Source organism: Penicillium argentinense, assembly GCF_028826775.1.
Source record: "Penicillium argentinense strain IBT 30761 chromosome Unknown utg000005l_segment0_segment0, whole genome shotgun sequence".
NCBI classification, from domain to species: domain Eukaryota; kingdom Fungi; phylum Ascomycota; class Eurotiomycetes; order Eurotiales; family Aspergillaceae; genus Penicillium; species Penicillium argentinense.
In genome coordinates this window covers 5,793,958-5,819,791 of record NW_026622664.1, presented here as the reverse complement: position 1 = coordinate 5,819,791, position 25,834 = coordinate 5,793,958, and the positions used below count along the sequence as shown (strand labels likewise).

The following is a 25,834-nucleotide window of genomic DNA, read 5'->3' as shown; positions in this document are numbered from 1 at the left end:
CCCTAGGACGCTTGACCGAATTCCCACCAGGGTGGTTTACATCCACTCAAAGGTTTGGTTCTGACGACCCCTCGAGCTTCTAGACCGATTCTTCTCTTTTGTTTGGGGCAGGTCCAAACTCGGGGGATTTGGCAGGGATTGCGACGACGACCCCAGATAATCGAACTGGCAACCGGGGTCCAGATCTCGATGAACTCGATCGACCCATCTTTCTGGGAACTGTTCTTTGTCAGTCTCGAGGAGTCAATAAAGCATTCGCTTGATTCTAGAATCTGACTTCAAGTCTAGACCTTGCATTCTGCATTTTCTCCATGCTTCAATGACCACGTGCGAAATGAGGATTTTACTGGCAGATTTTTGGACATTGGTTGGCTACACTATGATCACGCACTAATTTTCATCATTTTCTTTCGATTGTGCCGCATAGTGTGAATCAATCTACTCTTGTGTATCCAGTATTTAAGTAAAGAACCGCCAGTCTTTGCCCGAGTTGTAATTGTCAATATCGGAGACGAGAGACGTGATCTCGTCTCCTGATGCAAGAACTTCAATCCATAACAGATCTCGTGCAGCCTGGATGGCACCATATCCATTGGGAACATTCATAGAAGTCATTCGTAAAGAGATCTGCTCCAGGTATAGACTCCTCTTTGTGCCCACCGGATGGAGAATGGCCGCAACGAGGAAACACCACAGCTGTAGGCGCTGAAATGGGAGAGCCTCGTGAAGCTTTCTAATTTCAAGAGTGAGCCAAGAAAACTTTTTTTGGAGTGCTGTCATCTCAACTGCACTGAAGCCATAGCTTGCTTTCAGTCCTGAGAGGAGGATTAGCAGCGCAAGACGGGTCATTTCACGAACAACTTCGTATCCGTTCGACTTTGAGTAGTCTGCGCGCGGCAATGCAAGCAGCTCATGGGTGAGAGTACCAATGAGCTCTACTGGACTTGTGTCATCTTCGGCTTTCCAGAATCCTCGTTGAAGGTATTGGTTGTTAACAAAGTTGAATAGGTCTACCGCCTTTTCGAGTACCGGTACCAGGATACTGATAGCGATGGGTGATGTTCTGATCTCTTTGATTGTATCTCTCAATAATCGAGGTTGCTGACCGGCAGACTTGAAGGAACGCTCTAAAAGAGCAGAAAATCCTGGCAATCGTGGTGGCAGGTCCTGAACCACCGATCCCAAGACATCAAACCAACAAGCGAATAGCTGGATGTTGGGAGGCAGATCGTGAATCCCACCTCGTATCCTGACTATTTCAGCGAGTCCACGAATATGATATTCCCAGCGAGAAAGTGTGCCGACGTATAGCTGTTGTCATATCATTAGCCAAGGTCCACAGGCGTACACTTATGATGTCGAGAGTTAAGTTACATCGTGGCATATCAGACCAAGGATAGTAGTGAGGATCCCCTCGCTCGTACTATCCACTGGATCTGACAATCGATCCGTCACCTGCTCGACACATCGGCCATAATATCTCAAAGTCTCTTCGCAGCGTTCATACCGGAAGGTTTCCGGGTGTCGGGTCTGCTCAAGGAACATAGCAGCATTGGCCATACATAGGGTGAACGCGCTCTGGTCGGTCAGCGCCATGGAAAACCAGATTTTCCGAAATGGCCGGTATTTATATTCGGCCTCGGAATTCACTGGGATGATCAGTCATGAGCTGTAAATAGAAAGTTTCGAATACAGTACTGAAATGAATGAGCTCGCGGGCGCGAGGGTCTGTATCAAATGGCAGCTGATGAGAATCCAAACATGGTTTTCTGAGAGAAACCGGCGCAGTCGAAGCAATCAGTTGTTGCCAGACGAAAGTGACCACAGCGGGATGCTTTTGTTTCCGACGCGCTCTGCCAATATCGCGCATCACGCGTCTCCGCACGATGCGGCGAACGTGTTCATTTCGAAATTCATCGAGGTTTGAAGCATTAACAAATGTGAGACCACGTTCGCTTGCCATACTCCATGCAAGGCGTTGCGAGGGTGAAAATGTGAGTGAGAGGGAGATGAGAGAGCGCGAGCCTCGGGCTATTTCAGGAGAGAAGTGGGGGCCAAAGTAACATTGACACTATCATCCATGATGTGGGATAGAGATGGAAAGCACTCGAAGACAGCTAGCTTACTACAAATCCAAGATTTCAAATAGATTCTAGCTGGATTTAATATTTGTCCGATAAATTCAAGCCTACAAGATCAGGTGAACTTCGATTTAATAATCAGCTGAATCAAGTTAGTTAGAGATCAGTAGAAATATCAGATAAGCATAAACTTCAGTCTGATAAATCACATAAGTCGGTATGGGATGAGACCTCACACTGCAGGTGAATCGGGGGAAGTAGCTTCTGTTGAGTTGAGGGATAGGATCTGGAAGGAATCGCTGAAGCCAGCAATGAAGTAATATTGAAGATGTCTAATGATCTAAGATAACCCCTGAGTGGAAGTATGCTATACACAATTCCCGAAGGTCCTCGTTACCGTATAAGGCTAGTGCGACTCAGAGAGGATGGCATAGTAGCCCTCATGGCCTCAGCGGCATTGAAGACTGCTGAAAACTCAACAGCTTTGATGCAGTTTCAACTGCATTGCTATGCCTTTTTTGGCGAAAGAGGACAACAGCAAGTGTATTAGATATATTCCCGGTTTCAACATGATCCGTCCGAATATATCATGCCATACATTGGACGAAAATAAACCCTTTTCATCACAAAAGCAGTTTAGATAAAATATGAACTCTTACACAAATGATTTGTTCTCAAAATAAGTCATACGGACGTGAAGGAAATCTTAGGGGTATGAATCACGTGATAAATCACATTAATTTTTTACCACGTGCTCTCGGATTTCACTGGTAAAGTCTGCATGAGGAACCAAATATATCACGTGATATGCTTTATTAACTATGTCACTGGCAGTCATGCAATTCATTTTCAAAGCACTCGCTCCTGATAATACAACATTGATTTCTCATCCAACCACACCACCGGAAGCAGAGATAAACTGCCCAGTAACCCAACGACTCTTCTCCGAAACAAGAAGCAACACGGCATCCGCGATATCCTGAGTCGTACCGACCCGCTCTTCCGCCCTCGTCATCGGCAACATCGCTCGATCAATAGCCTCAGCTTGCTCTTTCGGCAAGGCTTCTGTGCTCACCGGCCCAGGCGCCACCGTATTAACAGTCACACCATGACTGCGACCCAGCTCCATCGCCATGGAATATGTCAAGGCATCTTGAGCAGCCTTGGCAGCACCATAGATGGCGATGGGGGCCATGCCAAGCTTCGATGCGACGGAGCCAATGTTGATGATTCTGCCGCCGCGAGGCATATGAGGGATTGCCGCTTGAAGGATGAAGATGGGAGCGTAAACGATTGTTGAGAAGATTTCATCGATGGAGTCGCGAGTTGCTTGCAAGACTCCATGGGGAGCACCGCCCGCCGCATTGTTGACTGTGACCCAGTAAATTGTTAGCGATGAACGTCAAAATGACTCAAAAAACCAAACCGAGAATATCAATATGGTCCACTTGAAGCTTCTCAAGAGTCTGCGAGACCAAATACTGCGCTCCTTCGGCAGTTGACACATCCGCTTGAACAACAATCGCCTTTCCGCCTGCTTGACAGATAGCTTGTGCCACGGCCGCAGCACGCGGTGCGCTGGCCTCGGAGATGTGGTTGATTGCCACGAGGGACCCGTTACGTGCTAGAGTTGATGCAATAGTTGCGCCGATTCCGGTTTCCTTGCCGGAGCCGGTGATGATGGCTACTTTGCTTTGGAGGTCAAGGGTATCTGTCGCCATTGTAGATACGTGAGTAAGATGGAATGAAGATGAAAGGAAGAGAAGGAAGAATTGCGATGAGATGGAAAGAAGATCAATTTCTGCGATATTTCACTCCTATTTATACCCAAGTCCGACCCTTTTCATGATCAAGAATCCGAGGCTTTCGACACTCACAGATTGGCCCCTTCACAGCCTTGTTCTAATTGGGAAAACGGTGCTCGTTAGCTGCATTTTCTGCCCCACAGGTAGATACACAGCCAATCGTGATAGCTCCAGGCTGAGAAAATACGCTTACCTGGATCGGGTAAGGCTTTGTTGCTGAGACACAGCGCGTTTCGGAATGGACAGGACTGATTCAAGCTGCTGGCGCTCAACAAAACAAACATCATTCAAAGGTACAACGGTTGCTACTGGACATGTGAATCTGTTTAAGGCTCTATTGAACGGTATGATGTGACATTGTTCTATCGTTACATATACATAGTAGAAAAGCCAATATAGACTGCATCTAGTCAGCGTTTCCATTGATTCGGAAGAGCAAAAAAATCGAAAACTTACCAGAAAATATCTGGGAGACCAGCACCCAGATCTGTACTCGACCAAACGGCGGCTGCCCTCCCGTCACCGTCGGCTGAGCAGGTGCAGAATAGGCCGGCAGGTTTGGGTCGGTCGTATTGTCGTCCAGCTTCTTCTCTTTGAGCGCGCTGACTGTGTAGTTGAAATTCTGCAGCATGCCTTCGCTCTGCGCCGTCTGGAACGCCGCCCACCAGACCGAGGCCATGCGCTCGTACCCGGCATCGTCTGGGTGGATCCCATCGACCAGTTCGTCGGCTGTGATGAATTTGCTCATATCAGCTAGGACGATCCGATCATTCTTTGCGCGGTGGTATGCGACCAGGTCGCGGAACTGCTCGTTAATGATCTCGACTTTCTCCGGTTTTTTCTTGTTTGGGAGGAGCGTGGAGAGAATGATGGTCGTTCCGTCGATACTGCTTAACAGCTTGTCGACGAGCTTACCCATGCGAAGGCCGGCAGAGTAGATCTGGTAGTCTTGTAGGGCGTCGTTTGTGCCCGCGCTGGAGGGTAGGTTAGGTTTCGCACGAATGAAAGTATAGGGATCAAAAACACACTTGATGAGAATCAGGTTTGGCTTTTCGGGGATAGTCTCTTCAGCCTTTTTGGATAACTGGTCGATTCTGAAGCCGATGTGGCCCTCGTTGCGCTAGAAAGAATTATTCAGCCTTCGTTTCGTGCACCGTGCAGGGGAAAGAACCTACATTGTCACGCATCTTGCCGAACCGTCGGCTGCCGACCATCTGCACCGGCCAGCCTTCAGAACGGAGTTGCTGTCGAATCCATTCTCGGTAGCCATTGCCATCGGTGGATTTGTAGCCCAGGGTGATCGACGCACCGAGAGGCATGATTCTCAGCAGGAATTTCTCATCGTCTGCCCGCGTGGTGAGTTCATTTCCCCGGGTATCGAAAGATACCCCAAGTGGCAGCGCAAATGAGCGGGCAACAGTCAATGGTGACAGCAGCGTCAGACAGAGCAGGCAGAGCAGACAGGCCTGGGCGACCCAGCGGATGGGCGCCAGCTGCCTCATAGCGATTGCAGAAGATTCTCGGACGCGCGAGAGGCAGATGGCATTGAAAGCGGCTTGTGATAACCTTAAAAACAGACAGTCGCAGTCGAGATAAGAAAAGGAAAGCAATCACTTGCCCAGTTCTGCCTTGTCCTGCTGGGACCTGAGAAAAGTGATATTCTAGAAACCGCCGGGCCTCTCAGGAGTGCACCTCTGCCGTCGCTATCCATCGGACAGCAACGATGCGCCGGCTAAGCCTCTCTCTAAATTTAAGGCGCGGCGGGAAGTGATGGTATGATAGGACACTGGAATCACGAGCGATGTGCTCATCGCCATATCCAGCTTGACTAGTTCGTAACCGGTTGGGCTGGGCTGTTGCCACGGGCGACACTATACTAGACCCGGTTAGGCTTGGCCAGCTCCCCCCAAAAGATCTCGGGCGTCGTATCTACCTTACCACTGGCAGCATTAGTACAGAGCACTCTCCAGAGCACAGCTGCACATTTGTTTGCCATCGAGCCGAATGTCTCAGAGGCCTTAGCGCCTTTGCTGAGGTTCCGACTCGACAGCGTCGGGGTGCCGGACCAGAACAACCCCAATTAACACACTAGTACTCCACAGCCTCAATTTTTCTTATCGCAAGGCAGCCAAATTCAGGGTCCAACTCTATTGAGTGGCCGACATTCAGGCACCAGGGGTCGCAAATCAACACAGCTGGGATTAGTCCCGCGGAGCCGTCGAAAAATCACAAAATGGACTTCACTTTTCTTTGACTGTGCAGCCAAGAAAGGATTCCCGACGGCGCACTCCGCCAAGCAGAAGCTGGTTAGTCCTCTGTACGACCTGCGATGTCTCAGAGATCATTTGACTGTGAAGAGACTACTAGTACTCTCTACTCCGTCCCGAGGAGATAAGTTGAGCGAGATGAGATGGCGCTATGCCCTGCATCTGCGCCCCGCATGCGACACAAGACTGGCACCTTCACGGAAGAGCGGCAAGTTTTTTGACAAAGGAGGCTCGTGGGCTACTAGTGCCTACTGGGAAAAAATTGGGAAAATTGAACATTTGACGAAGACCCGAAAGTATTACATTAACAAAACTATACTATCACTAAGCCAGCGATTATCACCGAGATCGGTTCCAGCAACGCCCAGAATTCGCCCAGCATGATTCCTCTCACCCAGAGACACTCGCCACCGAGCCAGGCGCAATGGCCTCGATTTTATCCATGAGTTCTTTGAAAAACGCCTCTTGGATATTCGCACCTTTCTCATTCGTGACAATGCATGATGGACTATGGAATTATTAGCAATGAACTCGAGGCTGAAGGCAATGGCAATGAAACATACCGCTTGACCGCACAATCATCCAGATACTGGCCACTACTCTCCCTCCCAGACAACACCCCATGCACCAAAGCACGACTACCCATCTCAGTGCTGCGCGCAATCAGGCGCTCTCCAACGCGGAATCCCACGCTATCCGACGACTCTCGCATCAGCTGCGACTTGCACCAGCTGGGATTCGGCGAATTCAAGATGACTAGCGGCTTGTTGCTTCGTTCGAGTCGGTCGGCCATTGCCCTTACTCCGAACAGCACGAGTAGTTTCGACAGAGGATATCGGAGCGCCATAATTGCGCTCTTCTCATCATTCAGCCGCTCGAATATGGTCTTCCCAGCACGGTCAGGCTCAATTTCTTTCGTCGGCGCCATATAATGCAGGGCTGAGTTGACAATCGAGACGCGCGGGATGGTCGAGTACTTCGAAGCACATTCGCGGAGCTTCGGGAGCAACAGCACGATCAATAAGAACGTACTAACCACATTGACGGTGACCGTCTTCTCGTTATCCTCAGACATGCTGAAGGTTTCTGTCGCCAGCCCAGCATTAGCCAACAGAGCATCAAGACGCGGGAGGGTTGCCGCCCGCGCAGCAAAGCTCTTGACAGAGCTGTAGCTATCCATATCCAACTCCCAGACTTCAATCGTGCTCGCTTCACGACCGGTGGATTGAAGTAGCTCCGATCGGGCAGCCTCACCCTTTTCGATGTTGCGGACTGCCATGATGAGTCGGTCGGCGCCTAGGCGGAGGATGTGACGACTGGCTTCGAAGCCGAGGCCTTGGTTGGATCCGGAGACAATGATTGTGTGTCCTGTGAGGTCGGCGTTTGGGACGGGGAGTTGGATGAAGATGGAGGAGATCATGCTGGAGGAGAGGCCCTCTATAGTGGAGAGCACTGCCATGGTTGTGTTTGTCGAGACTTGCGTTGTGACTTGTGATATTTTGAGCTGCTGAATGACTATAAATTCTCTTGAGAGAGGAAATCTTTTATATGTAGCAAGAGTGAGTGTTGAGTAATCCCTTTGGTAGTCTCCGTGATGTCTCCGGAGTCCAGTTCCCGCGGGGATAAGCCTCGCGCGGATACTCAAGGCTATAATGGCCAGAGCTCGCATTCCTTCTTCGCCTACGTTAGTGCCCTACTTTCAATTGACTGATCCAACACCGCGGAGAGACGAAAATCACTTAGAAATAAGAAAAGATTTTATATCCATATCACTTGTTGAAGCTTCCCAGCATCCCGTAGAAGATTAGAAGTGGCGATATTGCCAGGTAGGTGACCGTTCAGCTGATCGCTCAGAAGACTGTTTGGGCGACTTATTTTTAATTACTGTAATTAAAATAAAAAATACAAAATACAAAATAAAAAATGGAAATTTATTCAGGCATGTCCTTGAAATTGGAAAGTGAGCATTGCAATTGTGGCCGCCATCATCTCCCGCAGGGCTAAGCTTAAACCCGCGGATATAATATCTCCGTAGCCCCGCTCTCCCCTTTGTGACTCTGTATCCCCTGCGAGGCTGAGAACGCAGATTTCCACCAGCGGACAAATCCAACTATTCCGATGTCATCCAGATAGGATTCCGAAGCACACCATGGACAAAACCCAAAAAATCGGGAAACGAAACCGGCCGCCCGTCTCCTGTGAGCCATGTCGCACGCGAAAGTAATCTAGCGAGCCTCAAAGGCCAGGGTCGCCGCTGATCGAATACGCAGGTTAAAATGCAATCGCCAGTTACCATGTGACGAATGTCTGAAGCGAAATCGCGCATCTTCTTGCAAGTATGCTTCAAATGCCGATCGCAACAGAGTCAATTCACCCGCACGGAACAACTTGGATGATCGACTAAGGAATATTGAGAAGCTCGTTTCCTCACTTGTTGGCCCGCCAAATGCAGCGAAAGAATCCTCTAAGAACATGGTCTCGAGTCATAAACGGCCAGACGATCCCACAGTGAACAACCATGCCGCATTCTCAGAGCTGAAGGAGTCGCCGCCTGTCCTGCATGATCAGAACGGTGAAGCATTCTATACCGAACCAAGCCATTGGATGTCGATCCTCCAGGACATCAAATTTGTGCGAGCACATCTACCTTCAGAATCAGAGACTCCCAGTGAGCCCTCAGGCAGTGATGACCCGGGCTTGAGTCCCGATTTAGATATCAGCCTTAATCTCGGCCCATGCGATAGAATCAGTATGGCTGATGTTCTGACAGTCCTACCAGCCCAGCCGGTGTCCGATATGCTGCTGTCGAAATATTTCAACTCTCGTTACATGGTTCTAGGTTTGTTCTGTCGACGCCTTTCTTCGTGGCCCCGCTTACCTTTAACATTAGGAATCGTACACTATGGAAAGTTTCGCATGGAGGTAAGTACCATATGAATGAAGATATTTCAATGACAATGGCTTACGAGAGGGTATACAGTATGAAAAATTCTGGAAGCAACCGCAAAGCACATCATTCCGCTGGCTTGCCCTCCTCTTTTCCATCCTCAGTGTCGCGACGACATTCTACGGCAAGGCCAGGCCAGGTACGGACTCAGTTCAAGGGATCCCCTCACCGCAAGTCCTTCAACAAGCTACTGCACGATGTCTCATCTCAGGGGATATGGCACAGCCAAGGAATACTCAATCGAGGCGCTATTTTTGTATCTGCAAAGCAGATTCATGAACGCAACTAGCTCAACGAATCAACTATGGCTCGAGCTGGGCACGATTATTCGACTCGCCCTCCGAATGGGCTATCACCGCGACCCGGACGGACTGCAGAATATCTCTGCCTTTGACGGTGAGATACGACGTCGCGTCTGGCTTCACATATTCCAAATCGATGCTCTGGTTTCATTTCAGATGGGATTACCAAGCATGATTCCGACAGAATATTGCGACGCCAAGCTTCCGAGCAACTTACACGATGCCGATATCTCAATTGAGATGGACGTAGTCCCTCCCTCACGACCGTTATCCGAGGTGACACCAATGCTCTATGGAATCGTCAAGTCCGGCATCATGAGGATATTCAAGAAGATCGTCATGCATACTCAGCCTCTCGCATCTCCAGATTACAGCACGATCCTTGCATTGAGCCACGAAATGAAAAGTGTATACGAAGCAGTGCCGGATGTGCTGAAACGGCGGAGCATTTCAGACTCCTTCATGGACTCGTCAGATATCATTCTTGAACGCTGTACACTAGAGCTGCTTTACCTCAAAGGCATTGTTGTCCTCCACCGGAGATACGTCCGGAATGACCTGGAAAGCTCACAATTCGAGCCTTCTCGTCGCTATTGCTTAGAAGCAGCGCTGGAGATCCTCTCTCGTCAAGCAGATATCTACAAAGCATCGCTTCCGGGAGGACGACTGCATGAAGACCGATGGATGATTACCGCATTGACGGAGCACGATTTTCTCCTCGCTGCCATGATTGTCTGTCTGGATCTTTCCATCCAGATTGAATCGGAAGCACCAGAGATCGCACAAATCGAAGGCAGCGAGAGTTTTACAGCGAAGAAGTTCCGCGCGCTTCAAATGTCAAGGGAGATTTGGGCAGCAAATCGGAACTGTCCCCCTCAATCGCATCTTGCATCGGTGGTTCTTGATTTGATGATTCGAAAAGTCACTGAGAAACAGTCAGGTTTCTATATCATGCAGGATATGGGTCTTGCTCAGCCTGAGATCGATCCATGGGTAGGCGCCGAGTTTCCCTATATGGAGTCTATGTCGGACATGATTGATGGATCGGAGGCAGTCGATTGGGTAAGTAGATGTGTCCGGTTCAGATATTACATCCTAATACCTCGGCAGTCTCTACTCGATCGGTTCTTCCAGAATGACATCACCAAGTGATGGTAATAGGGCCGACAGTTGATAGTAACTTTACAGAATTGTATTCGGGTTTCTGTGCAAGATATACTTGCCAATGGTATCATCTTGCGAATTGATGATGGGATTGTATGGATTGCACGAACATCCTCTAGGGTACAACATAGGCTCCCACATTTCGGACCTGGTATGATCGGCGGCCCGCCTGCGCCCCACCCGATTGAGGCGGTTCGCCACGTGAAGCTCAGCTCCAGCTGGCATGCCCCTCTGATCTCTCCAATTCCTCTCAACTCTGCAATTTCTCTCGAATCTGCCTCCCACAATACACAATATGCCCCCCCACGAAGGACTCGTCCTCCCCAAAGAATACGACATCAAAGACAGCAATGTGGAGCTGATCGGCTCCGACCTCGACCACCGTGTGAAATACAACTCCGCGGCAACCGAACCCGCCTGGAACAACGGCAAGATCGGAACAGAACCCGGCCTCTTCATCTGGCGAATCGAAGAATTCCAAGTCGTGCCGTGGCCCAAGGAAAAGACGGGCGAATTCTTCGACGGTGACAGCTTCATCGTGCTTCATTCGTGGAAGGTCGGCGACAATGACAAACTGGGACATGATATCTTCTTCTGGCTAGGCAGCAAGACCACACAGGATGAGGCCGGGACCGCTGCGTACAAGACCGTAGAGCTCGACGAGTTCCTGCATGGCGCTGCAACCCAGCACCGGGAAGTTCAAGCGCAGCCCTCGGATGAATTCCTCTCGCTGTTCCGACACTATTCGATCCGCAAGGGTGGTGTGCGATCTGGATTTACTCATGTGGAGCCCGAAGCTTCCAAGGAGGTCACCATGCTCCTCCGCATTTTCAAGCACCCCGGCGCTGGTCGCTCGATTATCGTGCACGAAGTGGAGCCGACATGGGAGAGTCTCGACGAGAATGACGTCTTCGTCCTTGACAAAGGAGAGAAGATTTGGGTGTGGCAGGGCAAGAACTGCAGCCCCATGGAGAAGGGCAAGGCTGCCCAGGTGGTGAATGACATGACATTGGCCAAGCACATCGACGTCGAAGTGCTGTCTCAGCTCGAATCGCGATCGAAGATCGTAGTCGACCTTCTAGGTGGCAAGGAAGTCACCCAGTCCACCTTCCAGGCCCCGCGGCCGGGCCGATTCCAGAAGCGCACAGCCGAGGAGACCCAGCCTTCCTCGCGCAAGCTCTTCCGACTTAGCGATGCGTCGGGCCAGCTTACCTTCGAACTTGTCAGAGACGGGCAAAAGGTCCGCCGGACGGATCTCGACGGCAACGATGTCTTCCTTTATGATATCGGCAGTAGACTCTGGGTCTGGCAGGGCCAAGGAGCGAGTGAGCGTGAGAAGGCCTTGTGGATCAAGGTCGCTCAGGCGTACATTCGTCGACTCCAGGAGACCCAGGATGGCTCCGATGCCCACTACACTCCGATCGCCAAGGTTGTCGAAGGCTACGAAAGCCCCGCATTCTTGAAGGAAATTGAGGTCTAAGGATGACTGATGTACATAGAAACGAATCGAACTGAATATAAGGACTATTGCACTCCTTTACACCAGAAAGACGCCGCCATTGGTGGTTACAATTGACCCCGTCGCAAAGTAGTCCTTCATCAGATAAAGATATGCCTCGGCCGTGTCCTCGGGATAGCCAACATCTTTGGTTAGCGACTGCTCCTCAGCCTTTTGCACAAACTGCTTCATTTCATTCGGCATCCTATCAATCAACTCCGTCATGATCAGGCCAGGCGAGACGGCATTAACCCTCACAGGCGCCAGCGTCACCGCTAACCCTTTCATCAGACCCTCGACAGCACCCCCAACCGCAGGCGGCATCCAAAAAGTCGGCTTCTGTACCTGAGTCCCACTTGTCAAGGTGATGGACGACTCCTTGCCGATGGTCATGTACTTGGGTGCATATTTGCCAAGCGCCATAGCTCCAAAGAATCGAACCGCCAGGAAAACCTCAAAGTCAGCGAATGATGCTTCTGCAAGCGGGACCAGAGGAGGGACATTTCCAGCGGTGAAAACCACATGGTCGACGGGAGCGATCTCCGCCGTGAATTTGAGAAGGGACTCGATTGTCGTTTCCAGCTGGTCCTTGATGCTGAGGTCGGCGACATGGGTGCGGATTGCAGATGCTCGGTCTGGGTTGCTCTCTTTCAAACGGCCGAATGCGTTGGCAACTCTCTCTGGAGAAGATGAGCTGATGGTAATGTTGGCGCCGGCTGCTAGGGCTTCTTTGGCGACGGCGAAGCCAATGCCGGACGTGCCGCCGATGAGGAGGATATTTTTGTTGGCGAGTCGATTGGATGTCATTTTGATTGATTGTGCTGGGCTGATTCCTACATTTCGATGCAATTAATGTCTACTTATACCTTTTGATATTGATAAATTCGCACATCGTCCGCACTTTTCGTCCGTCCGAGAGGTCGGTCGATCCAGCGGTGCAAGCAGATTTCAAATCATGAGTAATCATGTGATTGGCAATATTGCTCTCTTGGAGCCTCAAGCTGAATAATTCAATGTCTGTTTTTGTCATAAGTTAGAATGTGTGAATTTCGCTCTACCTGGGTACAGCCATGGGCATCAGGTATTGTGTTAGGGATGTCACACTCTAGTCCCCACCCGTTTAGGAAGGCCCATGTGCAAGCTTGTGCAGGCATAAGTCAAATGAGTCAGAGCTCGGTATCCTGAAGCTACAACCATGGATCCATATAAATCACAAGTGCATCCACTTGCCACAGCCTCCACTTTCCCCCGAAATTCTGCATGTTGAAAATGTATAAAAACGGGCGGATGTCGCCGCCATGGGAAATGGGAGTTGCAGCCTTAGGCATCAACCTAAACCCCTTCGGGACCCCGAAATCCTGAGAATGCGACGATGCATTGCGCATGCTAGCACTTGAGAAAGAGTGAGCTACGAATCAGTGGAGCCAGTGTGGCTCATCGATGACTGTGTTCAACACGAGAAGCGAACCGAGTGCCTTGGCCGTGCTGTCGATGCAGACTTGAGTCCGAGGCTTGCCGCACGAGCCCAGTGCTATATGAAGGGAGCAGTCCGCACAGATCTATTGAGCACAACTGAGTGCACAACCTACAGCGCCTATGCAAGTCGCTCAATGTGAAATCTATCGTCATGACCTCTGCCCCGACGATTCTTGCGACCTGCAAACAAACGCGATTCCATCTTCTCGATGACAATCCTTCAGCCGAGGTAAGCGAGTCTATACTGCATCGCGCGATCAATTTTGACGCCTTATGCAGATAGATGTGGAGGGTCTCGGAATTACTGTGACGTCTTCCTCCCCTGGATCGACCGACGATGGATCCAAGACGAAAGCAAAGGGAAAGTCCAAGGCCAAGGCGCAAGGACGAGAGCTGATCTCCGATGGCCACCTTCGGCTCAAGGCGGGCATACACTATGGTCTGCTAGGACGCAATGGAACAGGGAAATCGAGTACGATCTGTCTATCGCTTCTAATTCTCTCAGATATTGACATTCAGTTCTAGCGCTGCTCCGGGCAATGGCCGAGAAACTCATCCCCGGTATTCCCCACGCCACTCGGATTACTATCCTCCAACAGACGGACGGAGAGTATACTGCCGGAGGCACTGATGGGCTGAGCATGGACAAGGGTGTCTTGGAATCGGTATTGAGCAGCGACGAGATTCGGAATGAGGCTGCCCGTACTGCAGATTGTAAGAAACTGCTACAACCGTACTGAATCACGTTGGTTAACTCTTTGCTAGTCCTTTCGAAAAGCTTCGAATCGGAGGATCCCTTACAACCAGTTCAAGCCATTCGCAAAATCAGACATCAGCATGCACAGAAGAAACTCTTCCTGGCGCAGAAAAATGCTAGTCTGAAGAGTGGCGCCCGAGGTCTGCAGGCGCGGAAAGATCTCAAGGCTGCAGAATCCAACCTGGAGTCCTCATTCGCACTGTGAGTCCTCGGAATGATGTTCATACCCATATTTGTACACTGTCTGACATTCGCAAACAGGCTCGATCAGGATCAGGAAAACATCGATGCCGATGCCGTCCAGTCTGATACACAGGCTGCGGTTGAGATGCTGCAGGCTGTTCAATCTCAGCTTGAAGATGTGAGTTCGCCCAATGGACCCTTCATTGTCCAAATCTAATGATTGATAGATGAAACTAGCCGACACGGAGAAAGAAGCCCGTCGCATCCTACTCGGCCTCGGCTTCAAAGAGGACGCCTTGGAAAAGAAAGTCTCGACATTGTCAGGCGGTTGGCGAATGCGATGCATGCTCGCAAGCGTCCTTATCCAAAACCCCGACATCATGATTCTCGACGAACCAACCAACTTCCTCGACCTTCTGGGCGTAGTCTGGCTAGAGAACTACCTCCAACAATTCAGCGAGTCATCTCAAACCACCATTATCCTCGTCTCGCACGACCGCGATTTCGTCAACTCCGTCTGCGAAGAGATCGTGGTCCTCCGCGACCAAAAGCTGAACTACTTCAAGGGAAACCTCGCCGCCTACGAACAGAACTTTGAAGAGCAGAAGCTGTACTGGGGACGCATGAAAGAGGCTCAGGAAAGACAGATCTCGCATCTGGAAGCGAGTATCCGCGAAAATATGAAAATCGGCAAGAAGACCGGCGACGAGAATAAGCTTCGACAGGCCAAGTCTCGGCAGAAGAAAGTCGATGACCGGATGGGTTTGCAGGTTAGCGCAAATGGCGGTCGATTCAAGCTGAATCGCGATCTGGTCGGCTACCATTTGACTGCCCGGGCCGAAATCGAAGTCCCGCAGGATGAGAAAGGCGCAACGATGAGTCTGCCTGATGCAACAGAGCTGCGATTTCCGGGTCCGTTGGTTTCCCTGGAGGGAATTACCTTTCAGTATAAGAAAAATGACAGGGTGATTCTTGACGATGTGAATCTTGTCATGCATATCGGCGATCGTGTCGGTATCATGGGCCTGAATGGGTCTGGAAAGTCCACTTTGGTTCGTGTCTTGACGGGGAGTAATATTCCTTCCAAGGGCAAGGTTATCACTCACCCACGACTGAAGGTAGGCTACTATGGCCAACATTCGGTCGAGGAGCTACAAGAGCGTGGAAAGAATGAGCCTTCCCTGACTGCGTTAGGATTGTTGATGGCAGAGGTAGAAGGAACCCTGAACGAAGGTGCTCTCCGCGGGCTGCTTTCATCAATGGGCCTTGCGGGACGAATTGCTTCTGATGTACCAGTGAACAAGCTGTCTGGTGGTCAATTGGTAAGTTACCCTCCTCATGAACGCCTATGATGTACCGTACTAACGAAACTGTCAGGTCCGTCTCGCCTTAGCTCGCATCGTCTGGAACGCACCCCAACTCCTCATCCTCGATGAAATCACAACCCACCTGGATTTCCACACCGTTACTGCCCTAGCTACAGCGCTATCTTCATTCAATGGCGCCATTCTTCTCGTTTCCCACGACCGATTCCTAGTCCGGTCTGTGATCGAGGAGCAAGCGAGATATGGAGCACAAACTGGATGAAGAGTTTGAGGGGTTGGAGGAGGAAGAAGCAGATGAGTCGACTACTCGCCGTCGCTCGGTTTATGTTTTGAAAGCGGGGAAGATGAGTGAGCAGCAGAATGGGGTAGAGCAGTTTGAGAAGAGCTTGGTGAAGCGGGTGCAGAAGATGCTTCAATGAGGATTGGGGGTCTAGCAGTATATTGGATGTCATTCCTATTGAACTCGGGAGTAGAATATTGACTAATATTGCTCTCCTGGCTCCCTCAATAGTCCATAATTATTAGCGTCATCGTCGGTGATTGGTTCTCCTGGTTGTAGTAATATTCCCAATGGGTAGCAGTTTCATCGGCGATCGATTCTCTTGGCCGTAGCAATAGCTCGCCATGAATAGCAATCTCCTCGGCCATTGAGTCTCCTTTTGGCAATAGTAAATAGTATCATCCTTAGCGACGTCAACCATTCTCCGTGAAGCCATATTCACCATTCTCCAGGGCCATAGTCATCACCATAGTCATAGCCATCATTCTCCGTGAGGCCATATTCATCAGTCTCTAAGAAGCCGTGATCATCATTCTCCGTGAATGCATAGCCATCATTCCCCGTAGATCCATAGTGATCACTGTTCACGAAGCCATGTTCTTCATTCTCAGTCGGGCCGTACTCGTAAGCTTCCGTGGAGCCATCTTCATCAATCTCCTTAAAACCTCTCAGGAGATCCCGGCCCTCCGCTCGATCCTCCTCTTTGTGAAGGCTTCGTACTGGCCCGAGCGGCATTTGTGACAGCGATCAACTAGCCGTATCTGTTGGTATCACCAGCTAGGTACTGTGTACACAGTTAAGTGGACAGTGTGTATGCTTCCAAAGCAAAAGTCAATTGATTCATGTAGATAGATGTTTTTTCTCAGTCTAGTTGGAAAACACCCCTAGATCCCACACACCGGCCTTCGGCGGTCACAACACCAGGGCCGCAGCCTAGCGCAAGAATGCGTACACCAAGCAAGGGATGTTATCCGTCGGTCGCTAGCAGTGGGTCACCGTTAGTTTGTTCTGACAGGAGGATATATACCGACAGTATCTGAACTATGAAATAAATAGAAGCATCTCAACCCAATCTTTATCCTTTGTGTCAAAACCTCGAGCCAGGTCAAAGATATCAATCTTACTGCGTGTGGGACTAGAGCGGGCCCTAGCGCTCAGATGAGTTGATTGGCCAGAATTAGACAGTGGTTCGAGAATGCGAGCCCATATACGAATGTCGGCCTACGACATTATTTACCACGTAAGGCGAGAAGAACGGATACCCGAACTTTCCCAAATAAACTGGTATCCCTGAGTCACCAACAAATTCCTTCATAGGCCTGCTGACCCAGGGTATAGTCAGGGCACTTAAGCAACTACTTGAACGCTACTATTTTATCAACTAAACCTCGGCATACTCAGGGATCCTACCACCGTATATCTGTCCTGGAGGAGAAATGTCAAGTCCTTTAGAATAGTTCAAAGTCTAAACTTTCATGATAATACGCGAAACTCTTCGCCTATTTCTCTTATAAATCCTCATCATATAGATCATTCCAGAACATAATATCATGATGCTGATCCTCCCCTAAAATTGGCATTCGCGAAATGTTCTCGTTGTGGAGATCTGATCCGATGGTGAACCTCTCCCTGCGGTTTTCCAACCAAAGTACCCTGCCATTTCCCAGTCAATAAGCCCCACAATTGTGTCGTTGTCAACAATACAGTTGGACGGTGTAAAATCGCTATGCATGAAGCTCATATCTGGATCATTATTGTTGTGTGAAAGAAGGATACCCCCTTCCCACTGATTGATTCGGCCATTTGTAAGTATGTTGGGACCTGATACTACGTGTAAGCGAGCTCGGACTTTCTCTGGGGGGTTTGAGAATGCGAAGTTGATGAAGTACCTCTCTGGCCTGTTAGTAAGGAAGGTCAGCGGAACAACAGAGACACTCGAGCAGAAGACCACACCAACAGAAAACAATCTTGATAAATTTGTATCAACAGACGAGTATCGTCACGTAATCGGCCCATGGTTCCTGCTTCTGGAATCCTTGCCTTGGGGTGATGGATCGATCAGACGCCGATCCATTTGATAGTTATCCATTTCTCGTTGTATGGGCCTTTCTGACGCTTTTCCTCATCTATGCTATCTAAAGTCAATTGTATATCACTATTTGTTACTGCCTACTTTTATTAGTATTTACAAATACTATGACTGTCGGACGAGTCCCGTGACTCGACCGCCGCGGAGACGACCGACTGAAGCCATGACTAATGCGCAACTGGGGAAGTCCACGCGATAAGCACTTCCACTCCACTTCGACCTCGCTTGGCCTGCTATAAAACCATCTTACATTCCGCCATGCCCCATTCGCTCCCTTAACCAGATACCCAGTATGCTGCGCAAAGAAGTCCTTCGGCGGTCCCGATTTGCTGCGGGGCTGTTCCCCCATACTCGATTGCAGAGCACCACATCGTCCCCAGCGCCCGCGCCCGCGACCGAGATTATTCCTCCGCACGCGAACGCCACTTCCCGCCGCAAGGCGCTGAAGTCTGCCAAACCCTTCTCTGAGTTCCTGACCGACACCTTCAACCGCCAGCATGACTACCTGCGTATCAGTGTCACCGAGCGGTGCAACTTGCGCTGTCTCTACTGCATGCCCGAAGAAGGAATCGAACTCTCGCCACAGCCGCGGTTGCTCACCTCCCCCGAGATCGTGTACTTGTCCTCGCTTTTCGTCTCGCAGGGCGTCTCTAAGATTCGACTGACGGGCGGAGAGCCGACAGTACGGAAAGACATCGTTCCCTTGATGCAGGATATTGGCAAGCTGCGTCGAGACGGACTGCGGGAGCTTTGTCTGACCACCAACGGGATCTCGCTCCATCGCAAGTTGGACCCCATGGTGGAGGCAGGCTTGACAGGAGTCAATCTCAGTCTGGACACCCTGGACCCATTCCAGTATCAGATTATGACACGACGGAAGGGCTTCGAGGCGGTCATGAAGAGCATCGACCGGATTCTGGAAATGAACAAGGTCGGTGCGGGGATCAAGTTGAAGATCAACTGCGTCGTCATGCGGGGCATGAATGACCGCGAGATCATCCAATTTGTCGAGATGGGTCGCGAGAAGCCGATCGAGGTGCGCTTTATCGAGTATATGCCCTTTGATGGGAACAAGTGGAACCAGGGCAAGATGTTCCCCTACCAAGAAATGCTGGCCGTCATCCGGGAGAAATACCCAGACTTGGAGAAGGTGGCCGACCACAAGAACGATACCAGCAAGACCTATAAAGTTCCCGGCTTTGTGGGTCAGATCGGTTTCATCACCAGCATGACGCACAATTTCTGCGGGACCTGCAACCGATTACGCATTACCAGTGACGGGAACCTGAAGGTCTGTCTTTTCGGAAATTCTGAGGTTTCATTGCGAGATATCATCCGCCGGGAAAATAACGGTGAGCCCATTGATGAAGATGCGCTGAAGGAACTCCAGCTATTGGAGACTGTACAATCTGCGGCTCGGCTCAGTGATGAGGGTGGCCTGATCAATGAACGCGAGCGCGAAATCCTCGACGTCATTGGTATGGCCGTGAAGCGCAAGAAGGCAAAACACGCCGGCATGGGTCAATTGGAGAATATGAAGAACCGGCCTATGATTCTCATCGGTGGGTAGGCCCCATCTTTCTTCTCTTAATGATTTGGAACGATTTACGACATGATCTTTTTTATATGTTCATCATGAGGCGGGGTTCCTGGCCGACAATGAAATATTTGATACCATGTACTTATGAATTGATTGATTCTGTGTCTGATATTCCTTGCTGATGACCACTACGGGATAGATCGTAAACCAGGTCTAGAACCTCGACATGGAGTCGGCATGATGTCCACGGCTTCTTCACCATGGTCGAGAATCCCATCTCATCTACTCCCATCTATTCCCGGCTCTCCGCAGGCTCGCCTCTACCACACCAGACGTGCTGCAAGCAACAAATCTTCCACCGATGACGAGAACCACAAATCACACTCTCTTCCTACAGCCTCCGACCACGACCTCCCCCATCTCACACCCGCACAAACCGTCCACATGACCCAGATCACAGAGAAACCCGAAACTGCACGAAAAGCAACAGCTGCCTGCCAAGTCGCCTTTTCCAACTCCAGGCCTTGGGAACTTTTACGGAAAGGTCAAGGCACGCACAAAGGCGACGTCTACGGTGTTGCCCGGATAGCAGGGATCATGGCTGCAAAGCGCACCCCGGATTTGGTCCCACTTTGTCATCCAGGAATTGGCATCACAGGTGTTGAGGTTACGGTTGAGCTAGTCGAGCCTGCTTCAAAAAAGGCGGACGACTACGGCTCTATGCAGATTGTCTCGACTGTCAGTTGCTTTGGGAGGACCGGAGTCGAGATGGAGGCGATGACCGCTACCACTGGTGCAGCTTTGACTGTGTATGATATGCTGAAAGCCGTGGACAAGGGGATGGTCATTGGCGGTGTGCGATTGTTGGAGAAGCAGGGTGGAAAAAGTGGGCATTGGGTGCGAGAGGAATAAATGTACACTAACAACCAACTCATAATCAACACCTTTCCTGCGAATTTCTATAAAGTGCGTTATTGAATTCGATATCACGATTGTCGGCACCGTGTACAATATCGAGAATGTCTAAATTCTAAAGCAGCATGAATCTCTAAATAAAGCAACAACGACGACGCAACCGCATAGCAAAAGCGAGCTAAACACGCATAGCAAACTCTTTGAGATACAAATAGTGAGGCATATTCTGATCGACCGTCTGCCGGATCAACGCCGCCGCTTCCTCGCCATACTTCGCCCGCCAGTCGGCATCGAATTCCTCCCTTGTTTTCGTTGCACGCTTCTTGCTCGTCAGCATGTCTCACAACCCTGTAATGTTACAAACTCACCTGAGGCCTCGCTTTCAGCCCAGCCGATTGAAGCGCATCTTCGTGGTATCCGCGCCATTTCTCAAACTTATCACTAGCCACCGCATGATCGATCTCCCGATCCCACCGCAGCATCCCAGGATCATATTTCAAACCCACACTCTTACAAAATTCCTCGATCATCGCCTCCGGCGCATCAAGCAGCTCATCTGCATCAATAACACAGATCTCATGACCAGCACCTTCCTTCGCGATTTCCCCATCCACACCCAGATCCGGTCTCGTCGCCACACGTGGACCGACAAGACCTTCTTTCCGGAGATAATCGAAATGCTGACGAAGCTCGCTGTATCCAGCCTTGAGAGGGTCGAAACAGATATCTGTCATCTCGCGCAGCGGCGGGATGGTGCATCGGTAGGCGGATGGAATGCTATAGTGCGGATCACGGATGAGGAAGGCGAAGTGGAACATTTTTTGGATTGCGAGGGGGATGACGGTTGGGTTTCCGGGCTCGGCGGAGGTTTGGTAGGCGTTCTGGTGGGAATCGCCGTTGGTTTCTGTGTGTCCGTTTGAAGGGCAGCAGTGGACACAGCTCTTCACCACGCCGTTTGTGTGGCCATTCGTGGTTCCATTTGTTGCTCCGTTGGTGATTCCATTTGTGTCTCTGTTGGCGGTACCATTCGTGGCTCCATTAGCAGTGCCATATGTCGCTCCATTTGTCGCTCCATTTGCAACGCCATTGAGAGAGCTGTTTGTCGCAGCATGACCATTCACGGTACCATTGGTAATGCCATTTGCAGCCCCATTGGTGGTGCTTCGTGCAGTACCTTCTAAGGATGGGGCGATGGCGGTAGCCTTTCCGTCAGGCACGCAGATGTAATAGTCGAGCTCCTTGATGAACACCCGTTTTCCCTGTTGAAATGGTGAGCAGCCGTCCCGAGCTATGTGCTGCATCTGCAAGGGCGGACAAGCACAAAGTGCTCTGGGGCTTTCGTACCTCAGACGCTTTTTTAATCTCCTCCAGAACCGATGCATAGGTGGTTTGGCTGAAACCACTCTCAATCCGAGACTTTTCATCTGGATATCGAATGGAAGAAAGTCGTTCCGGGCCACAATAGAAGGCATCACTAAATGGCTCATGGAAACAGTGGATAGTATCATGTTGAGTCATGAATATGCGCTCAAACGCTGTGGAGCAAGCCCGGGGGTGAGCAACCACAAAGATTGGCTTGTCTGACATATCCGCAAAGCTTCTAGAATTCTTTCAAGGCACCTTTTGCCATTGGGCTACCAATGAGCTGGGGATGCAATGGCTTTACGATTTGACAGAATGGCGTGATATGGCAAAATCAGGCTCGGTGTACACCATTTATAGCTCAGAGACTTTGCAGGAGGCAGTAGGGAAAAGCCCTATTTCCCATGTACCATGTATGATCATGGGTCTCGCTTACGTAGACCTTGCAAGTGAGATAGGGGGGCCCTTTGGCATTCTCAGCCTCTTTTACTCTAGCTACTAGCACCTCACAGTCCACAAACGTTGTTTTGCATTGATATCTAGCAGCTTCCTTTGCCCTCGATTAACACAGAACAATACACTTGGCTTTGGTGGTCTTGCGTCTTCAGCTTTTCCCAGCTGACTAGCTTCTGCTGCTGAAAGAACATACCCTAGAGATTTTTATCGATGACGAGGGATCTGTTTATCTCACATGCTCACCGCATCTTCCCAACCACTTAGTATATGAATTCATCATTCATGCAGGGTTGGGATGCACTGCCCGAGCATTTGTATCCACTACCCGCTTCCATGCATACTCGACTGGTGACTGGTACATTCTTCGATACAAACAAAGTTTCGTCTCATATCCCTACTTACTATTAGATGAAGGGTAAATTTACATATTGTATGCACCAATAGCCGGGCAATTTTCTACAGATCTATATGATACTTATTTGAAATCGCACCTTAGGCTCGCATACTGCTACGTCATTGCTAAAAATAGACCCTCAAACGGAGACAAAAGGCTCAATGTCTTCACTTCATAACATAACACCAAGTATATGGTTCTGGAGTAAGAGCCAGATAAATAATGTGCTTATTAATTTACATGTTATCTTTCTTGCCAGTTTCGCAGCCTCGGTCCTACTCGGTCATTGCATAACGGATTTATGACATATCACAAGTATCGCAACATTGGCTGCATGCAACGAGCCAACGACGCAGGCGATCCGCTTTTGTGTCCATCTCTTGGTAAGTCATCTGCAGAAACTGCATACAAGGGTCCAAACCATGTTCTAGATGATGTTCATGCCAGGTATGTTCGGACGATCCCACGTCATCTAGCGTCGACAGCAGCCCCTTGCTCCGTAACGTTTCACGCCCAATGAGTATCTAGGTAATGACCATGGTTGAATGACTCGATATCGGGGTATCCCATTTTCGGGAGAATTAGGATTGTTAGCAATTGCAATTTTATCTACAGCCATTCCTATTTTATGCACCTCGGTATGATTTTCGGACGAGGAACTGAAAATAGCGTTGGACCAGCTAGAATGAAGCATAGATGCCTTGATCCAGGAGCCTCGGGCTTCATTAGAGGTTAGAGTAGCTAATTGTGATAGTATGGGCCAAAAGTAAATGTTATTTAGATTCAAAAAGGTACCGCTTAGTATCTTCACGTCTCCGAAGATCTCAATCGGTTGATTCATCAGGGTTCATTCTGTATCTTGACAGTCAGAGTGTCGGAGAAATTCAGTCAGGAGGGCAGGAGAGCTTTCAAAGTTGGAAGTAAAGAGATTGAATCCAAAGCGTTTTTTAGAGACAAACATCGATTTATCTAAGAGCTGCTGCAGTGCCATTTTAGCTGTCGAAAGCCTGTATCAAATGGAAGATCTAGAGAAGAGTAATAATTTTGCAAGTCACGTACTTTCTCGGCGGTCACTATCAATGGGTCTTCCGAATTGGGTCGCGTCAACGCGGGGAGTCGCAAGGTGGGGTATGAACGCTGTCACCCTTCTCCCATTTTCATCCTCAATGATCCGGTTGGCTTCCGACTCAGCCCAGTCGGTCTATGTCTTATCTAGCCAGAGCGGCAATTGGATCAAAGACAAATAAATAGCTTACATATGGTCACGCCCGCATAGCGAATTGCGATGGCCCCTGATCATCCCCCGCAACGGACTCCCAGTTGGGAAGCCCAAGTGAGAGCACCGTCGCGGGTTCCTCTCAACCACGGTATAAATCTGGGCAAGAAGCAGCATGATAATTTCTTTCGCTTTCTTCTTCCGAACGATTCAGCAATTTCAGACGACGCTCTAGTGCTTGAAAACTTGCCTACTTCATTCCGACTGCCTTCGACCCTTGCAGAATGTCTGGATCTCCAGAGGGCATCTACGAGCCCGGGGTTGTCGACCCCCAGACCCCACTTCCCAACTACACGTCACCCTATTGGCATATCTCGCCCCATCGTCATGCCAACCACCAGTCCATCTGGCCAGCAGATGTCGTTGATGTCCTGATTATCGGCTCGGGTGTCTCGGGCATGACATTGGCTCGGACACTGACAAAAGATTCAAGTCCGAACGTCGTTCTTGTGGATTCAAGGCAGCTCTGTGCAGGCGCTACTGGCCGGAATGGCGGCCATATCAAGACCATGACGTTCGCCATGTGGTCGGAGAGGAAAAGTATCTTTGGAATCGAAGAAGCCATTCGAATCTCTCTGTTCGAGGACAGCCACCTGGAGGCTATGCACCGCACGATGAAAGAGGATGGCATCGATGCTGATCTCGTTCTGACAAATGGCCTCGAAGCCTATTACGACAAGCCAAGTTTTGAGCGTGCGATCAAAGCTCTTGATGAGATGTGTGCTCATATTCCGCGGCTGGCAGAAAAGCACAAGGTCTACACAGACCCTGCCTACATACAGCAGGAGATGAAGCTTTCATCACGATGCGTCGGTGTTATCAGTGTTCCCTCTGCGTCTGTGTGGCCCTACAAATGGATTACCGGCGTCTTGGGCCAGCTGATTGATAAACAAAAGCTCAATGTCCAAACCAACACCACGGTCACGTCAATCTCGGATGAGGATACCTTTGAATATGCTATCGTTCGAACCAACCGTGGCGATATTCGTGCGAGGCATGTAGTCCATGCTCAGAATGCCTGGATCGGCCATCTGCTACCCGAGCTCCGGCCTTTTGTTTCGCCTGTTAGAGTCAATGTGGTCCATTTTGGCGCCGTTTCAAACGATGAAAGTGCCAGTGTCGCTAGCAAATCTCCCTTCAAACTGGATAGCAAATACTCCCTTTGGCTCCGATATGGAGAGAAGGACTACGACTATCTGATTCAACGGGGAGACGGCGGTCTCGTCGTCGGACGAGCATGCACTGGACGAAAGGCAACCTCGGACGATAGCCAGACAGATATCCAGCCGATGCAGCACCTGCGGGGATTTGCGGAGGAGACGTTGGCCTCTGCTCCCGCCGGCTCATCATCGCACATTGATCGCGCATGGTCCGGCATCGTGGCTTTCACCCAAGACGGAGTGCCATTTGCAGGTCGTTTGCCATTTGCAGGGCGCAAGCACCAATGGGTTTGTGGCGCTTACCACGCTACTGGCATGATCAAGGCGTTCCGTACGTCGCAGAATGTCGCTGCGATGATTCTGGGGGAGAGACCCAGTCAGGATTTCCCTCGATCGATGCTGGTCACAGAAGAGAGGATTCGTGGCTTGCAAAGGTCTCTCGATGTCGGAGGATATCCAATTCATGTACAGAAATCCAGAATGTGAGGGCGTAAAAGCCCCACCATGCATTTTCAGCGCAAGTATAGCCCCGCATTGGTATTCTGGAGGCCTAAGCT

General features: G+C 50.1%; 11 protein-coding genes across 11 annotated transcripts; 5 read left to right on the top strand and 6 right to left on the bottom strand.

Annotated features, from left to right (window-relative positions):
* Positions 1 to 459: 459 nt before the first annotated feature.
* Positions 460 to 1,963, bottom strand: N7532_006982 (uncharacterized protein; the record flags this gene model as incomplete). The annotated part of the gene is made up of 3 exons (XM_056619475.1): positions 460 to 1,311; positions 1,375 to 1,649; positions 1,699 to 1,963. 3 exons carry the CDS (start codon positions 1,961 to 1,963, stop codon positions 460 to 462), a joined length of 1,392 nt encoding a protein of 463 aa, XP_056475634.1.
* A 1,004-nt stretch (positions 1,964 to 2,967) lies between these two features.
* Positions 2,968 to 3,802, bottom strand: N7532_006981 (SDR family NAD(P)-dependent oxidoreductase; the record flags this gene model as incomplete). Its single annotated transcript, XM_056619474.1, has 2 exons — positions 2,968 to 3,452; positions 3,508 to 3,802. 2 exons carry the CDS (start codon positions 3,800 to 3,802, stop codon positions 2,968 to 2,970), a joined length of 780 nt encoding a protein of 259 aa, XP_056475633.1.
* Positions 3,803 to 4,254: 452 nt separating this feature from the next.
* On the bottom strand, positions 4,255 to 5,388 carry N7532_006980 (SGNH/GDSL hydrolase family protein; the record flags this gene model as incomplete). Its single annotated transcript, XM_056619473.1, has 4 exons — positions 4,255 to 4,286; positions 4,343 to 4,860; positions 4,915 to 5,006; positions 5,062 to 5,388. 4 exons carry the CDS (start codon positions 5,386 to 5,388, stop codon positions 4,255 to 4,257), a joined length of 969 nt encoding a protein of 322 aa, XP_056475632.1.
* Positions 5,389 to 6,543: 1,155 nt separating this feature from the next.
* N7532_006979 (Short-chain dehydrogenase/reductase SDR) lies at positions 6,544 to 7,612 on the bottom strand (the record flags this gene model as incomplete). Its single annotated transcript, XM_056619472.1, has 2 exons — positions 6,544 to 6,661; positions 6,717 to 7,612. The coding sequence occupies 2 exons, from the start codon at positions 7,610 to 7,612 to the stop codon at positions 6,544 to 6,546; spliced, it is 1,014 nt and encodes a 337-aa protein (XP_056475631.1).
* A 690-nt stretch (positions 7,613 to 8,302) lies between these two features.
* On the top strand, positions 8,303 to 10,554 carry N7532_006978 (Zn(II)2Cys6 transcription factor; the record flags this gene model as incomplete). The annotated part of the gene is made up of 5 exons (XM_056619471.1): positions 8,303 to 8,373; positions 8,424 to 8,992; positions 9,044 to 9,075; positions 9,163 to 10,464; positions 10,513 to 10,554. 5 exons carry the CDS (start codon positions 8,303 to 8,305, stop codon positions 10,552 to 10,554), a joined length of 2,016 nt encoding a protein of 671 aa, XP_056475630.1.
* A 307-nt stretch (positions 10,555 to 10,861) lies between these two features.
* On the top strand, positions 10,862 to 12,046 carry N7532_006977 (gelsolin family protein; the record flags this gene model as incomplete). The annotated part of the gene is made up of 1 exon (XM_056619470.1): positions 10,862 to 12,046. One exon carries the CDS (start codon positions 10,862 to 10,864, stop codon positions 12,044 to 12,046), a length of 1,185 nt encoding a protein of 394 aa, XP_056475629.1.
* A 57-nt stretch (positions 12,047 to 12,103) lies between these two features.
* On the bottom strand, positions 12,104 to 12,871 carry N7532_006976 (uncharacterized protein; the record flags this gene model as incomplete). Its single annotated transcript, XM_056619469.1, has 1 exon — positions 12,104 to 12,871. One exon carries the CDS (start codon positions 12,869 to 12,871, stop codon positions 12,104 to 12,106), a length of 768 nt encoding a protein of 255 aa, XP_056475628.1.
* Positions 12,872 to 13,691: 820 nt separating this feature from the next.
* N7532_006975 (ABC-F family ATP-binding cassette domain-containing protein) lies at positions 13,692 to 16,224 on the top strand (the record flags this gene model as incomplete). Its single annotated transcript, XM_056619468.1, is given in 9 exon segments — positions 13,692 to 13,769; positions 13,820 to 14,012; positions 14,066 to 14,205; positions 14,224 to 14,254; positions 14,306 to 14,498; positions 14,559 to 14,658; positions 14,708 to 15,802; positions 15,858 to 16,021; positions 16,035 to 16,224. 9 exon segments carry the CDS (start codon positions 13,692 to 13,694, stop codon positions 16,222 to 16,224), a joined length of 2,184 nt encoding a protein of 727 aa, XP_056475627.1.
* A 2,242-nt stretch (positions 16,225 to 18,466) lies between these two features.
* On the top strand, positions 18,467 to 20,626 carry N7532_006974 (molybdopterin cofactor biosynthetic protein; the record flags this gene model as incomplete). The annotated part of the gene is made up of 2 exons (XM_056619467.1): positions 18,467 to 19,736; positions 19,914 to 20,626. 2 exons carry the CDS (start codon positions 18,467 to 18,469, stop codon positions 20,624 to 20,626), a joined length of 1,983 nt encoding a protein of 660 aa, XP_056475626.1.
* A 181-nt stretch (positions 20,627 to 20,807) lies between these two features.
* On the bottom strand, positions 20,808 to 22,216 carry N7532_006973 (uncharacterized protein; the record flags this gene model as incomplete). Its single annotated transcript, XM_056619466.1, has 3 exons — positions 20,808 to 20,951; positions 20,998 to 21,888; positions 21,974 to 22,216. The coding sequence occupies 3 exons, from the start codon at positions 22,214 to 22,216 to the stop codon at positions 20,808 to 20,810; spliced, it is 1,278 nt and encodes a 425-aa protein (XP_056475625.1).
* Positions 22,217 to 24,341: 2,125 nt separating this feature from the next.
* Positions 24,342 to 25,763, top strand: N7532_006972 (NAD(P)/FAD-dependent oxidoreductase; the record flags this gene model as incomplete). Its single annotated transcript, XM_056619465.1, has 1 exon — positions 24,342 to 25,763. The coding sequence occupies one exon, from the start codon at positions 24,342 to 24,344 to the stop codon at positions 25,761 to 25,763; it is 1,422 nt and encodes a 473-aa protein (XP_056475624.1).
* Positions 25,764 to 25,834: the final 71 nt, after the last annotated feature.